Source organism: Elephantulus edwardii, unplaced genomic scaffold (genome assembly GCF_000299155.1).
Source record: "Elephantulus edwardii isolate Elephantulus edwardi_28Jun2011 unplaced genomic scaffold, EleEdw1.0 scaffold00004, whole genome shotgun sequence".
NCBI lineage: Eukaryota > Metazoa > Chordata > Mammalia > Macroscelidea > Macroscelididae > Elephantulus > Elephantulus edwardii.
The window spans coordinates 36,290,802-36,310,393 of record NW_006399754.1 but is presented as its reverse complement, the minus strand read 5'-3'; the positions used below and the strand labels follow the sequence as shown (position 1 = coordinate 36,310,393).

Here is a 19,592-nt window from a genome sequence, read left to right as displayed (position 1 = left end):
AAAAAGTTTATTATTATTAATTTTAATGAAAGTTTACAGAGATTTTGGATTTCCGTTTATTCATTGTTGCACTTTTCTCTCTGCCCACCCCTCCCCTCCAGTTCCTTCTTCTCTTTGAAAAGTAAAATTCTTTCATTGTTATACAATCTCCCCCCAAGTCCACTCCACTATGTAGCCTTTGTTCTGGACTCCTGTCATGACAATAACACCTAATCATATATCCCTTTAAACCGTTATCTCTCTCATCTGTTTCAATGCAGAGATGTGTCTTTTTAAATAAATCTGTCTTGGCTTTTTACCTCCACTTCTGCGTCCTTCCTTTTCTTCTCAGCCTAGAGCTCCAGCAAGGCCTTGGCCTAGACCAGAAGACCCACAACAACCCTTCTGATGGCCCCTAGACTGTCCACAGAAGTCAGCTCTCCCAAGACCACTGAAGCTGCTGTCCACTGTACTGCATGGGTAAACGGGCCACTGTCCACTCCTCCAGCCTCTCCCACCTGGCTTAATTCATTATTAGCAGGTGAGAAGAGAGAGGTCAGGGCAATAACTGATGGGAACACTGCGTGCGGGCATAGGGAGATCTTTTCATCTGATCGTATCTGTTCTGCATGTCAAGGCTATAAATCTTAACAGGATCTTTCTCCTTAACAGGAGGGGCTAGAGGATTTGAACTGCTGAGCAGTTAGTTACAAACCCAACACTTAACACACTAAATCACCCAAGTTCCTGCTCGAGGTGCATTGGCTGGGACTTGAATCCAGGTCTCCAACCTGGAGAGTGAGATTGCCACACTGAACCATGACATCACTGTGCAATCTCGGAACAAGGTCAGCTCAACCTTCAGGTGCAAACTGTCTCATCCTGCAGTGCAACTCCAGGTGCTGTTCATCCCCAAAATAGCTCCCACGTGCTGCACGCGTCTGGAACCCTGAAACAGGAGAACGCTTCCCTGCTGATAGAGATCACTAAAGGCAGATGCCTGCACATTTACCCACAAGGTTTAGCACTGCCAGAGACCTTCTCTGCAGGTGGCAGGTAGATCAGCTGATCCAGACCCTCGAGGCTTCCAGGCTGCTGGGGAATCTCTAAACCCAAACCCACTGGCCTTGAATGGACTCCACCTCACAGTGACCTTGTAGGACAGAGGGCTCCCACCAGCTTCCCAGGCTGCAGTCTCTATCCAAGTTCTCCTCAGGTTCAAACTGAGTTAGCAGCGGAGCCTTAACCACTGCACAGGGCTCCTTCCACAGGTTTCCAGGTCATTGGGCTGAGCCCGCTGGACAGACTAGAACTGCCCGCACACTCGCCGAGACTGATAGGGTGGTATTAATAAGTTCAGAATTCTCTATATATGTATCAGTTATAAAACTATAGTTAAATCATTATAAAACATCAGTTTTCTTCAGCCTGCAAAACTATTACTTAGCCTCTAAATTCTGTTTCCTTTCTTTAGCCATGTAAAGTAGTTTGATCTGTCTGCTTACCAGAAGAGGAAATGCATCTATCCTAGATCTCTCTGAGGCTGTTCTCCGGTCATATGTAAATTGTATCTTAATCTGTCTCTTACCAGGAAAGGGACTGTGCCCTTCCTGAATTATTAGTACTTAAATATGAACAAATAAGAACTATTCTTTTCAGATGTAGAAATTATTTTTTTACTAACAAAAGTGCATTGTTAAGTGAATCTCGCGGTCCTATAAAAGCCCATGACCACTCCCGGATGGGGAGGCAGTCTTGGAGGTGACTCGCTGTCTCCCAGATCTGCATAATAAAGTGCTTATGGAAATTGCAATCGTTTGTCTTATTGGCGATTGACCACGGAAAGAATCGCGGAAAGAACCCCTTGCGTTCAGTAACAAGACTGTCTGTTTCACAGAAGTAGAGGCCACAGCATTGTGTGGCAGACAGCTGGTTCATTCAAACTTGAACTTCTGGTTAGTAGCTGAATTCTTCAACCCTATAACTCCGGTTCCTTCTCTAAAGATGATGGCCTTGGAATCCCAAAGGGCAGTTTTACTCTGTTGAATTCCTAAAAAGGTGACCCAACAGAGTGTAGAAATTATCAAACAGTATCATTAATATTACATACAAGGAAGACCCTGCTGAAGATTATCCAGAAACGACTGGAACAGCACATCAACAAAGAACTACCAGATATACAGGCTGGGTTTAGAAGAGACCAAGGCACTAGGGACATTAAAACCAACGTTAGATGGATCGTAGCTGAAAGCAAAGAGTACTAGAGAAGTGTCTATTTGACTGTGTGGATCACAACAAATTGTGGCTAACCTTGAGGAGAATGGGAATCCCAGAACACTTGCTTGTGCTTATGCAAAACCTACACTTGGACCAGGAGGCAGTTGTCAGAACAGAGCAAGGAAACATTGCATGATTCAAATTCAGGAAATGTGTACACCAGGGATACATCCTGTCTCCATACCTTTTCAATCTGTATGTGGAACAGATCATCCAGGAGGCTGGGCATTATGAAGAGAAGTGTGGCATCAAGATTGGCGGAAGACTCATCAACAACCTGCTTATGCAGATGGCACAACTTTGCTTGTCAAAAATGAGGAAGACCTGAGGCACTTGCTGCAGAAGGTCAAGGACTGCAGTCTTCAAATAGGGATTGAAACTCAACATCAAGAAAACAAACATTCTCACTGCTGGGTCAACTGGCAGCATCATGATAGATGGAGAAGAGATTGAGATTGTTAACAGTTACAGCTTACTTGGCTCCACAATCAATACTCTTGGTACCAAAAGCCAGGAAATCAAAAGACAAAAATGCACTGGAAAAGTCTGCTGTCAGGGACCTGTCCACAGTACTGAGAAGCAGCCTAGAGACTAGAGACTGATAGAAGGAGAATTGATACCTTTGAGCTGTGGTGCTGGAGAAGAGTGTTGAACATACCATGGACTGCTAGGAGAACAAACAGGTTTGTCCTGGAGAGGGTGAAACCAGGCTGCTCCTTGGAGGCAAGGGTTTTAAAGCTCCCTCCATCTCACATACTTTGGGCTAGTTGCCAGGAGTGGCCAGTCCTTGAAGAAGGGCATCATGCTTGGAAGGGTGAAGGGTCAGCACAGAAGAGGAAGATCTTCGATGAGATGAGATGGATTGACTCAGTGACTGGGACCAAAGTCTCAGTGGGAGCACCGGGATAATCACCACCATAGTCTACATGTTTCCTGTTGCCAAAGGGGCCTTTAAAGTAATAAAAGGAAATCTTCACCCATAGATCTGCAACGCCCTTTTCCGGCAGGAAGTAGCCGAGAGAATACAATGCCCCCTCCCGCAGTGAATCAGGGTGAAATCTGTGTGTGTGTGGGGGGGGGGGGTGACAGGGAATGGCAAAGGAAAAGCTGGAGGAGATGAATCAGAACTGGTTTTGACAAAGACTGTGACAATAAAACAATATAAACAGACCCTCAAGGAATGCGGCAATGTGACAATTAAGACAGACTCTGAAGGAATGTGGCAAAACAACACACTCAAGGAAAAGACAACGGAGATGGTTGAAAATCACCCCATGTGCATTAGAAGAAGAACACCATCCGCTGTGTAAGCTCCACTACCCCTAACAGAGGATATAAAACCCTTTTGTAAGATAAAGATGAGTCAGTCTGTCCTGACTCATAGTCTCTTGTGAACGTCTCATAAACTTGTTTCTTTCTCTTCCCTCACCTGGTATGCTGAGCTGGATGTGCAGACCCGGAGGACCTGGGCGCGTTTGGCTGTGCACATTCTCAACAACAAAATAATTAAGAAAACGCTTTATTAAAAGAATTCTATTTTGCTTGATTTTATTGGGGGGCGGGGGGAATGGATCCATTATCACCCTGTATGCTAATTCCAGGAAGGCTCTGTCTCACTCGAGTAAGGAAGAGACATTTCACGTGCACATAAATCGCCTTGGGAAGGACAGCAAGCTTGATAATTGTAGTCGTTTGCACATATTAAGTGCTTGCTAATTGTTGAATGGTCTAATCAACAAGGAAGAGTAATGCTCTGAGTGACATCAGTGTGATTTTATAGTTTAAGTCTTTGAAAATTGATAATTCATAATGGTCTATGTAACAAATCTCTTAACAAGAAATAGTCATCTTAATATTCTTTAGATGACTGAGAGGTATCTGAGAATTCTCCAGGATGTCAGTCTAAATATTAAGGGACACGTGAGCCAAGTCGTGGTATTGTTAAGTACTCTTCAGCAACACCCAGTTCAAAGACCTCGGTTCCTCTTTGGTCTTATTCACTGTCCGGCTTTCACATTCATCTGACGCTCAAGCTTAAAAAAAAAAAAAAAGAAAAGAAAAGAAACAAAAACAACCCACACCTCACTGGTGCTGAGTCAGCATTGACTCATTGCGGAGCCTCTTGGGTTTCTGAGGTTGTAAGTTGGACAGAAAGAGCTTGTTCATCTTTCCGTGAGGACCCTCTGGGGGGTTCGCACTGCCAGGGAGAGGAGGCCTTTGGATTAGCAGTGTAGCCCCCACAGAATTCACAGGGTGCTCTGCTGACATCGTCTGTGGGGAGCCGTGCTGTCCCAAGGGTGGCACCTCTCTGGCTCCTCGGTGGAGAGGTGGGCAATCTCTTCCTGAGCGATTCCAGCGCTCCCTGGAAGGCGCTAACTTCCAGCTTCAAGTGCAGTCCACAGGCACCTTGAGGGGAGGTCCTCTCTCTCCCCCCCTCCTCCCTGACCCCCACCCTCAGGAAAGCCCTTGTTCTCTTCAGCACCTACAGGCTCCACATTCCTTGGAGGTCTAGGTCTTGGCCTTCCCTGGCATCAGGGAGCTTCTTAGGGCAGAGGTCCAGGTAAAAAATGATGACCTCTGCTTCTGTGATTCTTTCTTGATGGTGGCGACACCCACCCCCACCCCTGGGTCCTGTTCTGCACCCCTCCTACCCCCATCCCATCTTAGGTGAGATACGGGAGGTCACTGACAGCGCATTAGGGAACTCCCCTCACATCAGATCAAGGCTGGGATTAAGGGGTGTTACATTCCACCCTAAATTATTTTACAACTAATTGGTTGATTAGATCATGAGGGATCATTGCACAGCTTCCATTCTGTATCATTGCTTCCATGTATTTTGCAGGACACAATTCAATCCATGACAAGCGCTTTAGGAGCTGGTGAATTTGAACTACCAACCTTTTGGTTACCAGCCCAACACAGCACACTCCTCTATCAGGGCTCCTGTGTAATCATGAGTCCATGTGACTAGTGATGAAAGGACCAGGACCACGTCTCGAGGGAAATGTTCTCATCTTTCTACGTGGTACTGAGTCTAGAGGAGACAAAGCAACAGTGAGCTTCTGCGTGGACGGTGCTGTGTGGCATCGACCACCACACCGGGGTCCACGTCAACGCTGTCTGAGCTCACCATAAAGCAATCTCACAGATTTTTGTTTGTTTCCCAGTTCACAGAAGTTATGTCGCCTCTCTGTGCTGTTGAGTCAGAACTGACCCATAGCTGGCTTTCCAGTGGGTTTTCAGAGGCTTAAATCACACAGGAGGAGGAGGTCCATCATCCACAGAGTAGCCGGTAGGAAGGATTCACATGGGAAGGATTATCCATCCTCTTGGGCACCAGAGCTCCCAAGTTACATTGACTCTAGACTTGTGGCTTATTAAAGGATCCCAAATGGCATAGTGTGTTACAAATGGCATAGTGTTCAGTTGCAAACAAAAAGGTCAGTGGTTTGAATCTACCAGCTGATCTGAGGGAGAGGAGGGGGCAATCTCCTCCTGCAAACGTGATGAAGGGTCCCCAGGACTCAGAACGGACCTGAAGGCAGTGAGTTTGGTGGTCTATTAAGCCCCAATGGCATTATGAACAAGTTGGAAATATTGTGATATCGGCCAGATGGGACAGAGATCCCAAATGAGCACGTGTTGCTGGAAAGATGAGGCTGGTAAACTTGTACAACACGGCTTACCACAAACCTCCCATTTGTAAACCACACAGCATCTTCAAAGCAGGATAACATGAAGGGCAGAGGGACAAGGCCGGCGGCCTTCATCAGCTCCTGGGCACGTTGGTCCCAGGCTAAGGTGGTGAGTGTGAGCTAATCCTTAATTCTTGTTGTTGGATGCCATGGGGTCAGTTCTGATTCACAGTGACCCAGGTGACACAACAGAACTGCCCCAAGGTGAGGTTTCCTAGGCTGACATCTTCCCAGGAGCAGGACACCAGGTGGAGACCGGGGGTGGGCTCAGACCACCATCCTCCAGGTACTGACCACCTCAGCTCCTTCAGATGCTTTTCACATACAGTCGTCACCCTGTACCTGAGGGGACGGCACCAGGACACCTCACCCCAGATACTGACCCCAAAGACGCTCAAGCCCTCCTGTAAAATGGCACGATGTTTGTGTATCATCTGTACACATCCCCCCACAGGCTTTAAATCATCTCCTGATTACCTGTCGTGACTGATCCTGTGGAAATGGCATGTGAATGTCACTTTATACCCTTTAGCCTTCGAGGGCTTGTCTTGACAATTTAATTGGTTTCCCCCCTTTTCCATGTGTATTTTCCATCTCCTGGTGGCTGAAACCATGAACAAGGAAAACTTAGAAGAGGAGGGTTGGCTGTATTTGGTTCATCGAAAGCATTTACTATATAAGACATTGGACAGATGCTGGAGAAACCAATGCCAACAGGCTATGTCTTCTATGTCCACCTCTAGACCCAAGGGCCTCCTGTCCAGTCAGTACACAAGGAGTGCTGGTGGCCTAGTGGATAGGGAATTGCACTATCAACCAAAGGTAGGCAGTTTGCATCTACCTGCTTCTTCGTAGGAAGACAGAGAGTCCCCCACACTCTAAGCACAGCCTCTGAAACCCCACTGGATTGACTGTCAAACGAACGCTCTCTTTACAGAGGTGTTAGCAGCACTACTCAGTGTTAAACATCTTTACAATCATTTATTTTGTAGCTAATGCTGAGAGTATAGGCAACAAAATCTGGAACAACGTGTCAATCTCTGCACGTACAATCAAAGTCTCTGCCTTCGTGGGCAGTCACTCTCACCCCCTCTGTCAGCGGCACAGAACTGGCTCCACATCTCATCATAAAACTGCTCTTGCAGTTTGATTGCACCCAGCTAGTCCTTTGAAAGCACATGACGCTCAATGCAGGCATTCACTGGTTCATCTATACCATCACTGGGAGGGACTCTGGTGCCATAGTGCATAATGTATTGGGCTGCCAACCAGAAGGTCAGCAGTTCAAGTCCACCAGAGGCTCCCAGGAAGAAATATGGGCAATCTTCTACCCATCCAAGATTCACAGCCCGGGAAAGCCACTGGGGCACCTGGCCTCTGGCCTCCAGGGTTGCTGAGAGCAATCACCTGGAGCACATTGGCTCACAATCAGGAAATTAGGGTTAACACTGCAGCAAGAAAACGTTTAAACAATGCTCACCATTTAACAGCAGTTGGCGCTAAGAGACTAGTGCCACATTTAAGAATGAGAGGTTGTGATAAATTCCTATCATAGAAATGCTGCAGCTATTACATTCAGGCCTTTGAAGATTAATAACAAACGAAATTCTCAGCAGTAAAAATTAACAAGCCTAGACGCACAGCTCTGTACAATATGAGCAGAAGACGGATAGAGAGCGAGCACACAGGAAACGGTGGGAACAGGCCCCAGACACGAGGCCACAAGCCAGCTTCACTTCTCCTTACAGACAGTGTCTACATTTAAATATCTGTTCACCACAGATCAGCTTTATTTCTCTTTACATACAGTTTCTGTTACATCTTTTTCACTATACTTATAGATCACTTTTATTTCTCTTTATACGTAGTTTATGTATTTTAAATAATTTCTTGCAATAAACATATATCATTACTCTTACAATCAGAAAAATATATATGTATAGAAACTATCATTTTTTTCTAATTTCCCATTTTAAAAAGAAGTTCTGTTTTTAAGACAGCGCCGTGAGAGTTCACTGTTGACGCGTATCACCCCACACCATGCATGCAGAGGGAATGGACAGAGCGCCCACGTTGTCTGACGCTCTCACCCCGAGTCAGCCAGGTATTTGCACAGCCTGTCTGATGAGATATTGGCTAATCTAGAAAAGTCCTAAAACTCACTGCCACCAACTCAGTTCCAACTTCTAGTGATTCTACAGAACAGAGGGGAACCGCCCCACGGGGTCCCCAAGGCTGCCGTCTTTACAGAACCAGGCTGCCCCGTTGTTCTGCCGTGGACGCCAACCTTCAGGTTAACAGCCACACGCTTTAAACGCTGCACCACAAGAATCCATCAGATTCTGTGAAACAGAGACACTTCCCTGTCCACAGATCAGCAAGTGAAGTGGTATGTAAGGAACAGTGAAGGGTACAGGAACCCTGGTGACACAGCTTGTGATATTGCCACACTGCTAAGCGGAAGGTCGGGGGTTTGAACCCACCAGTCACTCTGCGGGAGAAAGCAGGAGCCGTTTGCTTCTGTAAGGACTCAGTCACCAATGGTGGGTGACCCTGAGTGGGAACAGACTGGGCGGAAGTGGGTCAGGGTGGCGAGGGTCAAAACTGGGTCAGCAGTTAGTTCCACAGAAGGGGCGGCAAGGGAAGGGGGTCACCAGCTTGCCGTCCAGCCTCACGGGACCAGCCAGCTCTGAGACCTCAGACGGATCCCCCAGACAGTCCCAGGAACCTGGAGACAGTTGTTGGGACCATGGTTACTGCACGTTGTCATTCTCCTGCAGAGGCCATCTGCCCTCGCAGGGAAGGACTTGTCACCAGATCACTCATCAGCACACACAGAGGACTCTTCCCGGCCTCTCACCCCCACCCGTGGCCACTGTGGTCTCCAGAGGTCAGTTTGTGTCCCCTGAGTGGCCCAGCACCTCCGGCTTCACACTGGTCCCTCAGCAGACAGCACCTGCAGGCCCTTAGTGAGGCGCCAAGAAGATACAGCCCTCAAGAGCCCAGACTTGTCTGCACCCGGCTCCTAGCACCCAGGTTAGGGGTTCGAACCAGCCAGAGGGGCCATGGAAGCAAAGCCTGGCCATCTGCTGCCACGGGAGCCGTTGCTGCAGCTGTTCTTGTTGGTTCATGAGGAGCTGCGCTGTCAAGTCAAAGACTGAGGTTTGAACCCACCCACGGCTCCTCGAGAGAGATGGGGAGAGAGACGGGCAGTGTCCTGCGGTGGGACTCACAGCCTGCGAAAGCCTGAGGGGTCAGCTGTGAGAAGCTTCACATTGGTGGCTACAAGTTGTTGTCAATTCCAACTCGTCATGGCCCCACATGGCAGGGTAGAGCTTCCCCAAAGGCCACCTGGGCAGGCATTTCTACAGGATCAGACGTCACCTCTAAACTATGGAACCACAAGGCTCCTCCATTAATGAGAGAGAGAGAAACACAGAGAGAGAGCGTGAGAGAGAGAGAGAGAGAGAGAAACACACACACACACACAGAGAAAGACACAGAGAGAAACATACACAGAGAGAGAAACACAGAGAGAAAGACACAGAGAAAAACACACACACAGAGAAACATACACAGAGAAAGAAACACACACACACAGAAACATACAGAGAGAGCACGCACCAGATCCATGCCAGCCAGTTCCAGCTCACAGAGAGCCTGAAGGACAGGCAGAGCCACCCCCAAAAGACCCAGGCTGTCTGGTGTCTTTACAGGACAGACATACAGTCCTCTCTCCCAGAGCTCCTGAGTGGGTTTGAACCATCAGCCTCATGATTTCTCCCTTCAAGTTTGTGGAATCATTTCCTCTAACAGCACACTCCACCCCACAGCGGCCAGCGTCACCTTCCTTCCCACCAAGGTCATGAGGACCCTACAGCTGGGGTGGGGGCTCTGCCTGTCACACAGCGTGCTGGGGCGTCAGGACAGACAGCAACGCGGGTCTCACCCAGTTGTGGTTGATTTCAGGCTGAGGGATGAGTGCGCGTGCACGCGCGCGCGCGCGCGCGCACACACACACACACACACACACACGGGTTTTCCATTGTAAGGATGACCATGCTCTGGTGAATCTAGCAGAGACCCCTAGCAGACAGGCTGCTATAGAAAAGGTTGGTGGTTTGAACCCACCAGGGGCTCTGCAGGAGAAGGATGAGGCCGTCTGAACCAGAAAGATTTCAGAAACTCCAACAGCAGCTCTCCTCTGCCCTGCAGGGTCACGGGAGTCAGAACCGACGGAAGGCAGTAAGTAGTGACTCTGAAGGTGCCCCGAGAACACTGTCTACTGAGAGCAGCTGTTCAACCCACGAGCAGCTCCACGGGAGAAAGGCTCAGCGACCTGTCCCTGGGGACACATCAGCCCGTGGGGCAGCTCTGCCCTGGCACATGGGGTCACTGAGAGTCGGAACAGCCTTGGTGGCACCCAGCCGCTGCCCGTCACCTCCATGGCTCTGTCCCAACCACACAAACTCCACAGCTGCTCTGTCGAGCTGATTCCGACGCACAGCGACCACACGGGCCAAGGTAGAAGGTCTGTGGGTTTGTAAGGCTGCCGTCCGCATGGCGCCTGGAAAAGTCGGTGGTCAGTGAAGGAGACCCTCACCAAGACGGACTCAGCCCAGGGAGACGAGAGGGTGCAGGAGGACGCAGGGTTCCGAGCTGTGGTGCACGAGCTTGCTAGTCAACTTGGTGGCACCAACAACAACAACACTGCTTGCCGGAGCAGGTGGCCTCATCGCTCCCGCAGAGCAGTGGCCAGTGGGTTCAAACCGCCAACCTCGCCCCCTGCGCCCCCAGGGTCCCCCCCAGGTGCAGGAGGCCCACGCTTGGCCGCAGGCACTGAGTGGTGTCTACTCGCAGGCCCCGCGCCCCCTCCGGGAGTAGCAGAAGATGAGGGCGAGGGCAGCAGCCAGCAGGAGCACGAGGAAGGCCACGAAGGCCAGCAGCGTCCTCCGCGTCTGGAAGAAGCCGCACTGGGCACACGCGGGCAGCTCTCGGGGACAGGCCCGCTGCGGGCTGCCAGCGCCCGGGAAGCCGCCGTCCTCCATGATCCGTCGGTAGAGGCTCACGGAAGGCTTGGCCTCTAGCTGGTTGGCCACATAGCGATAGAAGCCGAAGCCGGGGGCCCCGCGGTCGCTCAGCGAATAAGCAAAGTATCCGCGGAGGTTGATGCCGTCCAGCGTGTAAGCTACGGACAAACAGAGCAGAGAAGTGACCAAAATGCCAACCACACGTACGCAGACCGGCCTCCTGGCAAGTTTTTGGGGCTGCAGATCTTCACCCAGGAGACCCCCCCTTTCTAGTGAGGAGCGAATGGTGGGTTTGAACTTCAAACCCTTCAGTTAGCAATGCAGCACATAACCACTATGCCACCAAACCCCACTGTCCCCTCCTTCACTCCAGTTGATGATGACCCCTCACTCCAGTCAAGTTTCTGAGGGTGGAAATCCTTCCCAGAGGAGACAGCTCATGCTTCTGCCTCAGAGCAGCAGGTGGGTTTGAACCACTGACCTTGCTGTTGGCATCCTGAATTAGCAGGACCACCAAGCTGCAACGTCCCCACCATCGAGTCTGTTCTGATGCAGAACAAAGCTCTCTGGTTTACACCGTCCGAGCTCACAGAAACTGTCAGTGCAATTGAATACAATTTCAGACTGCAATGAATTTCGTTTTAAACAAGTCCTGTTAGTGTGGTGCGTAACATGTTACCAGGCTGCCAACTGAACGGTGGCAGTTCAAATCCCCTGGTTGTTCCAAGACAGAAAGCTGGGCTTTCTCCTCCAGGGAAGACCCCCAGCATCAGACGCTGGTTGGCAGTCACTGAGGGGGCACACGAGCAGCAGTGGGCTTGCTTTAGACAAGGGGACCAGGTGGTGGAATGAGCGACCCAACAGCCACTCACAGCCACTCACAGGCTGCTGACGGAAAGGGCTGTGCTGTGAGGCCACGCAGGCCTGCTGACCTGCTCCTGTAAACCTTACCCAGCCCCAGCCCCTGCCGTCGGGTCAGGCCTGCCAACCCCGTCTCTCCAGGGGCTGGAAATCTTTCCAGGACACCTGCCCGTCTTTCTCCTTCGGAGCAGTTGGTAAATCGGAACCGCCAGCCTCCTGGTCAGGAGCCTGATCTTTACACTGACAGAGAAGTTCTCCTCTCTCACACAGCGTCACAAGGAGTCAGAGCGGACACGGGCGTCCGGCAGCCCCACAACGGGGTTGCTTAACAAGTAACCGAAACCAACCGGACTCATTTGCCTGGAGTCAACAGCGCACAGTAGCCGGGAGGACGGAGGGGAGCTGCCCTGGGGTGGGGGGGACATCCTGGGCTCCTCTGAGAGAGCAGGGGCCTGGCCTCTCTCCCGCAGAGCAGCTGATGGGTTCAATCAGCTCAGTTAGCCGAGTGTCTAACCACTGAACCACTGCGGTGGGGGCAGCTCACTGTCAAGTCAGAACTGACCCATCACTGACCCTCCAGCAAGTTTCCAGAGGCAGTAAGTTGCCTGGGACGGGACTGCCTACCCTCTCCAGTGGAACAACTGATGAATTCGAACTGCATGCCTTTGGGTTGGTGGTGCAATTCCTTACCACTGGGCCATGAGAACTCCCGTACTGTAACAAAAAAGTTTGCCTATAGGAACCTCAGGATAAAGCCCTGATGGTTTGCTTCTGAAAAATCGACTGCTCTAAACCCTTTGTGGGGTCCAACTCTCATCTGGAGTTCACTCAGTGGAGGCCAGCTGGCCATCAGGACACCACATGTTCAGGGCTCACTCAGTGGAAGCCAGCTGACCATCAAGAGGCCTGGATACCTGGGGGTCACTCGGTGGAGGCCAGCTGACCATCACCAGGCCTGGATGCCCCAGGGTCACTAGCTGGAGGCCAGCTGACCATCAAGAGGCCTGGACACCTGGGGGTCACTCGGTGGAGGCCGGCTGACTATTACCAGGCCTGGATGCCCCAGGGTCACTTGGTGGAGGCCAGCTGACCATCAAGAGGTCTGGACACCTGAGGGTCACTCAGTGGAGGCCGGCTGACCATCACCAGGCCCCACATCCAAGGACCCTTGGGAGCTGCTTACCTTTAAGGGCCTCGTTCAGGTAGCTGCCCAGGTAGTGTGTCCGCAGCCTGTCCTCTGTGTCCTGTGAGTCATCAACCCCATTGGCGATGACATACATGGGGAGGTCTCCGTACTTGGCCTTGAGCCAGTTCAGGACGCGGCGCAGACCCCAGGGCACCACGGCCACCTGGTCGGGCGAGTGCAGCCAGGTGGTGTCGGTCAGCTCCTGGACCTGAAGGAAGTCGTTGTACTTGCTGGGGTCCTCCTTCTCCTGGTCCACCAGGACAGTGGTGTAGTGGCCGAGGGCCAGGAAGTCGAAGGAGCCCCGGATGCTCCTCCTCTCCTCGGCCGTGAAGAACGGGAGGAGGCCGCCGCCGTGCTGCAGCCAGTCCCGCATGGCCCGCGGGTAGTCGCCGGAGCCGAAGATGGGCTCGGCCAGCCAGCCGATGTCGAACTCCAGCACGCGCTCAGCCGCCTCGCGGTCCTCCCGGGAGAAAGGGCAGGCGGGCTCCACCCAGTCGGCCTGCAGGCCGATGGCCACGCGGCCGTTCTGCGAGGCCCGGAAGCCCTCGTCGTAGGCGCGCCAGGCCAGGCCGTGCGCCCGCAGCAGGTTGTGCGCAGCGCCGTAGCTGGTGTTCCTGGTGGACGGCTGGTTCAGCGTGATCCAGAGACGCACGAGCTGGCCCAGCTCGGCGAAGCAGAGCCGGGCGAAGTCGGCGAAGGCCAGGGCCGTGTGCGGGTTCTCCCAGCCCCCACGCTGCGCCAGGGGCTCGGGCAGGCCGTGGTGGGGGGCCGCCGGCTGCCACAGGGCCACCACTGGGGTGATGTTGGCACGCACCAGCTCGCTGACCAGGCAGCGGTAGAAGCGCAGGGCGGTGTGGTTGACCTGGGACTGGTTGCCCAGCGGGAGGACAAGGGCCCAGTTCAGGGAGAAGAGGAAATGGGTCACGCCGGTGTTCTGCAGCAGGGTGACCTGGGCCCGGATGGCAGCAAAGTCCACGCAGTAGGACTTTCTCCTCTTGGTCAGCACACCCTCCACTTTAATCAGCCGCTTGCTGTGGTGGGCATCCCACAGGTAAACACTGGGGTCTGTGAACTGGGACAGCCTGGTGTCCACCTGAGAAGAGGGGTGCCTTTGGTCACCTACTCAAAGGAGAAAGCTCCCCCAGGTAAGACCTCAACTGCTGGCCAAGAGGTTGGTGGTTCAAACCCAGCTGGAAGCACCTCATAAGAAAGGCCTGGCTGTCTGCTCCCTGTGGAGTCAGTGCTACACGGAGATGTGGGGACCCCCAGGGCACAAATCAATTCAGAGGCAGGTGGCTAACAGTGACCACGACTGTGCCACCCCCACACCCAGTGCCTTTAGGGAGATGCCCACTCACAGGACAGAGAAGGACCTGCCCATCCCAGCCACCCCCACACCCAGTGCCCTTAGGGAGATGCCCGTCCCGGCCCCTCACCCACTACCCTTGGGGAGATGCCCGCTCACAGGACACAACAGGACTGCTCAGAGTTTCCTGAAGGCACAGAGCACCACGTCTGTCTCTCACAGAACGACTGGTAAACTTGAACTACCATAATTTGGCACCATGTCTCAGGCTTAGCCACCATGCACCAGGGCTCCACTCGTGCCCCTGGGCTGCATCATGGCTAACGCCGCCACGCTAACCTGAAGCCTGGAGGTTACAGTCCTCCCAGGGGCCTCCTGGAAGCTGAGAGGTTAGTGGTTTGAACCCACCTGGGGTCACCAGAGGTGAAAAGCCTCTGAAAGTGACAGAAACCCACAGAGCCCCACCCTCCCCCGACATGGGGTCACACAGGGTCACCATGCCCCGAGCTCAGCTCTCCCTCAAAATGAGGTCACTGTGCCTGGAACTCAGCTCTCCCCTGACACGGGGTCACCGTGCCCGGAGCCCCACTCTCCCCTGACACGGGGTCACCGTGTCCGGAGCCCCACTCTCCCCTGACTTGGGGTCACCGTGCCAGGAGCCCCACTCTCTCCTGACTTGGGGTCACATGGGGTCACTGTGCCCGGAGCCGACTCAATGATAACAAACGAGTCGGGCCGAATGTAGTGCTTTCTCACCACATGGGTGAAATGCTTTTCCTAAACAAGCACGTTCCAGAGCAGGAATCATTCCACTTCCCTTACACACAACTGTTTCACCTGCTGTGCTCCTAAGAGTCATATTTCAACATTAATGAAAATGAAACGCACCTGTGTCTGGTGACGTCAGATCCATACCCTAACAGGCACCTGTAGTATTAACCCTCCCGTCACTGGGTCAGGACTGGCCCTCGCTGACCCTCCAGTGGGCTTCCATAGGCCACAAACCACACAGGCGGAGATGGCCCATCTTTCCACAGAGTTGCTGCTGGTGGATTTGAACCACCAGAGACACAGGCTTCGGGTCAGCGGTGTAACTCCACCACCAGCATTCGCCCAGTCTACGTGAGGTGAACAGAGTATTTTTATGTGGTTTGCTTTTGACTTGAGAAATGTTTGAGGCTGTCAGGCTCAAATTGAAGGAATTAAAGGAAAACCTAGACAAGAAAAAGAGCGCTCCAATGGCATAATGGTAAAGAATTGAACTGCCAACTCAAAGGTACATGGTCACATCCACCAGCTGCCCCGTGGGATCTAATGCCTCTAAAAAACCTGCTGGAGGCTCAGCTACAGGCCAGTTCCAAGTCTGCAGTGCCCAAGAGCAGGCGGAAAAGAAACCCTTAAGACCCGGCGAGTGACACCGAAGATAAAGGCAGTGACAGTGGAGAAGAAGCTGATCCTCCGAATAGGAAAGCACAGGAGACCCAGCGGCAGATTCCAAAATCAGACCTCGGACGGCAGGAAGGGGCAGGGAAGAAGGATGGAAACAGGAAACCCAGGGAGGAAGTGGGAGGAGTGCTGTCAAAGCGGAACTACACTAGGGTGGGTGGGTTCAGAAGATCACCAGGCCTTTCTGCTGCTGCACCTCTGAATGAACTCAAATCTCTCATTAGTGGCTGAGCGTGTTAACAGCAGACCAAACCAGTGGAGTGCACTGATGTGGATCTGGTGTCGCTTTGACGCATGTTGACCCCGAGGAGAGATTTTGAAGACTGCCTCATCGTTCTCCTGTGGAGCACTAAGTGCATTTGAACTGCTGACCTTTCCGTTCACTTTCCAACCCTTAACCTACTAAGGTACCTAGGCTCCTATGCCCTAGATAATAGATGTGCTACATGAGGTTTACTTGGCATGAAGACCCATGGCAGAAGTCAACAAACTGCAGCTGGCTGACCTTCAAAGGAAGGAACCCGGATGGTGTGATCACGAGCTGGGATGCTAACTGAAAGGTCCGAGGTTTGTATCCTAGGAGAACCTGAAAACCCAACAGAGGGTCAGAACCAATGCACAGGCAGTGGACTGGGATCCCAGAACATCTGGCAGACACTGTGGAGATCAGGAACACCACCACCAGCCAGGAGCCTAAAAACCAGAGGGATTCCTCTACAGTAACAAAGAGAACTCAGAGAAGAAAACCAAGAATGCAATACCATTTACAAAAGCCAACCCCAAATTGAGATACTTGGGAGTAAACCTAACTAGACACGCCAAGGGCTATACAAAGAAAACTACAGAACTATTCTATCAGACACAATTAAAGGCCTAAATAAACGGGGGAAATGTACCCTGTTCATGGATAGGAAGACCCAATATGGTGAAATGAGGATCACAACAAAAGCAATCCCACCAAACTACATGTTCAATGCAATCCCAATCCAGATAATCCAGGTACAAAATTAATTTATCAAGGAAATCGAAAGGGAAATTATCAAGTTTCTTTGGAGAGGAAAGAGACCCCGACTAAGAAAACCACTTCTAAAAAACTAAAACAAAGTGGGAGGCATAACATTCCTTGACCTCAAAAGCTACTACACAGAAGTAGTAACCAAAACAGCAGGGTACTGGTACAATGACAGACACATAGATCAGTGGAACAAAATTGAGAACCCAGAAATACACCCACCTATTTACTGTCAACTGAAGTTTAACAAGAAAATCAAACCTATCAAATGTGGAAAAGACAACCTCTTCAACAAATGGTGCTGGCAAAACTGGACTGCTCCTGCAGAAAGCTGAAACAGGATTCACATCTCATACCATGCACAAAGATCAACTCACGGTGGATCAGAGACCTGGGAGTAAAGCCCCAAACCATAAAGTTCATCAGAGACTAACTGGGATCAAGCTTAGAAGGCCTAGTCTGTAGTCTAAAGAGTCTGTCAAATACAGCCAGAAATGCATAATCTGGGGAGAATAAAATTAATGAACAGGAACTTCTAAAGATTAAATCCATGTGTGCATCAAAAACTTTTCAATAGAGTGAAAAGAAAATCTACTGACTGGGAAAAAACATTTAGTAATATCATTTAAGACAAGAGTCTTGTATCAAAAGTGTATAGAATACTCATGGACCTCTACAAGAAAAAGACTGATCACACAATTACAAAGTGGGCAAAAGACATAGAAAGACTTTTCACAGAGGAAGGTATTCAAACGGCCAACAGACCCATGAAGAAATGCTCATCACCAGCAATAAGAGAGATGCAAATAAAAACCATAATGAGATACCATTCCATCCCAGTAGCAGTGGAAAAGTATAACAGGCCAGCAAATAATAATGAAATGTTGAAGAAGATGTAGCAAGATAGGAACTCTTATACACTGTTGGTGAGACTGTAAAATGGCACAACCACCCTGGAAGGCAGTTTGGTGTCTCTTCAAAAAGCTGAATACAGAAATTCCATATGATCTAGCTATTCCACTGCTTGGAAAATACCCCAAGAAAATGAGAACTGAGGCATAAATGGGGAATTGTACACCAATAGTCATAGCAGCACTATTTACTTTCACAAGAACATGGAAACAGCCCACATGTCCAAACACAACTGAGTGGTACATTCACACAATGGAATACTATGCAGTGTACAGGTGCAATGATTTTTAAAATCACTACCTAACTTGGGAGGGACTGGAGAGTATTATGCTAAGTAACTCAGTCTCATAAGGACAAATACTTAATAAGACCATTATTGTAGAAATAGAAAGATAACTAGAAAAATGTGTATGAGGATCCAAGGGGGGAGGGTAGGAGCAGAGGAGTGAGGACGGGCAGGGGAGTAATCATAGGATCACACAACTTGATAGGTAGAGGGCAGGTGCATCAAAGAAATAGGGAAGATCCTGTGTGGAAAAACAAGGTATATGAACTTTGTAAGTAAACCACTTGTGTTGTTGTTGATTGCCGTTAAGTTGAGCACAGCTCATAATGACCCTATGAACAAAAGGCCTGAAGTCTTTCGATATCTACCATCGCTTATCAAAGTTCATAGAGTTTCAAGAGGCATGTTGTTTAGGAAGTGGATGCCACTCCTGCTTCCAAACCTGTCTTAAACTGGGAGCTCCACCACTGTCCACCATGGGTAACCATTATGGCATTTTACAACCCAATGACACAAGGTTCAGCGTCACAGCAGCCCCAGGTTACATCAGTACAGCATATTGACAGAAGAGTGCTGTATCACTTAGAAGAATGTTCCTCCAAAACATGGTAACAACTGACTTAAATTCAAAGGCCCTCCCAGAGCAAACCAGTATCAAATAAAAATTTCATTTAAGTCACTGGACCTTCAGATATTGAACTGAAATATTATTAAGATATGAAAATTTGATGTTAGTATCTATCAGAATTGAAGACTTACCTTCCCCCATTTAGAGACCTTCAGAGCATAGTATAGTTGGCTTTGAAATAGATCTGTGTTCACAGGTTGCCTCCCTAGTCACTAGTTGTATAATGACAGTCTGCATTGTTTCACCCATCAAATAGCAATATCAGCCACCTCATAGGAGCATTTATTAAAGATCAAAGACTACAGACTTCAATGTGGATTGCACCTCAACAACAAGAAAACAAAAATCCTCACACTAGACCAGGAGGCAACATTATGATATATGAAGACAAGACTGAAATTGTCAATAATTTCATTTGGACCCATAATAAACATCCTTGGTAGCAATAGTTAAGAAATCAAAGATGTGTTGCAATGGGAAAATCTACTGTCAAGGACCTCTTTAAAGTGCTAAAGAGGAAGGATATTAGTTTTTATACACCTATCCAAAACGTGGTATTTTCAATTGCTTCCTATATTTGAAACTTGGAAAATTAATAAAGTTGATTCTTTTAATTAAAAAACAACAGTGTCATCTCTGTCCCAATGGGTCACAGTGCATTTATGGGGCTGTTGCAAATTAATTGCCATTTCACTGGAGAGGTCAGCTCCATGGTTACAATAGCAAGTAATAAAACACCCCAGGATTTGCTTCCTGAAGCTGTGTTCAGCCTTGACAATCCACACGCTCGCCTGCTGCTCTGAGAACACTGTCAGAAATGTTTTTTTTCCAGTGCAATGCATTGTGGAGTTTATTGTTCAAAATGACTTTTCTTCCAAAACAATATTGAATAAAAGAGGTGATAGTGGGCATCCTTGCCTAGTTCCTGTTCTTAAAGGGAATGCCTTTAACCTCTCTCCATTAAGAACAAT

At 50.0% G+C, this 19,592-nt stretch overlaps 1 protein-coding gene across 1 annotated transcript in view; it reads right to left on the bottom strand.

The window, feature by feature from the left end:
- Window positions 1-10,804: 10,804 nt before the first annotated feature.
- Window positions 10,805-19,592, bottom strand: part of KL (klotho) — a 34,204-nt gene continuing 25,416 nt past the window's right edge. The window contains exons 4-5 of the mRNA XM_006879638.1: window positions 13,029-14,124; window positions 10,805-11,142 (exon numbers count right to left, since the gene is read on the bottom strand). Of these exons, the coding sequence (XP_006879700.1) occupies window positions 10,805-11,142; window positions 13,029-14,124 (1,434 nt within the window). The remainder of the gene's footprint in view (window positions 11,143-13,028; window positions 14,125-19,592) is intronic.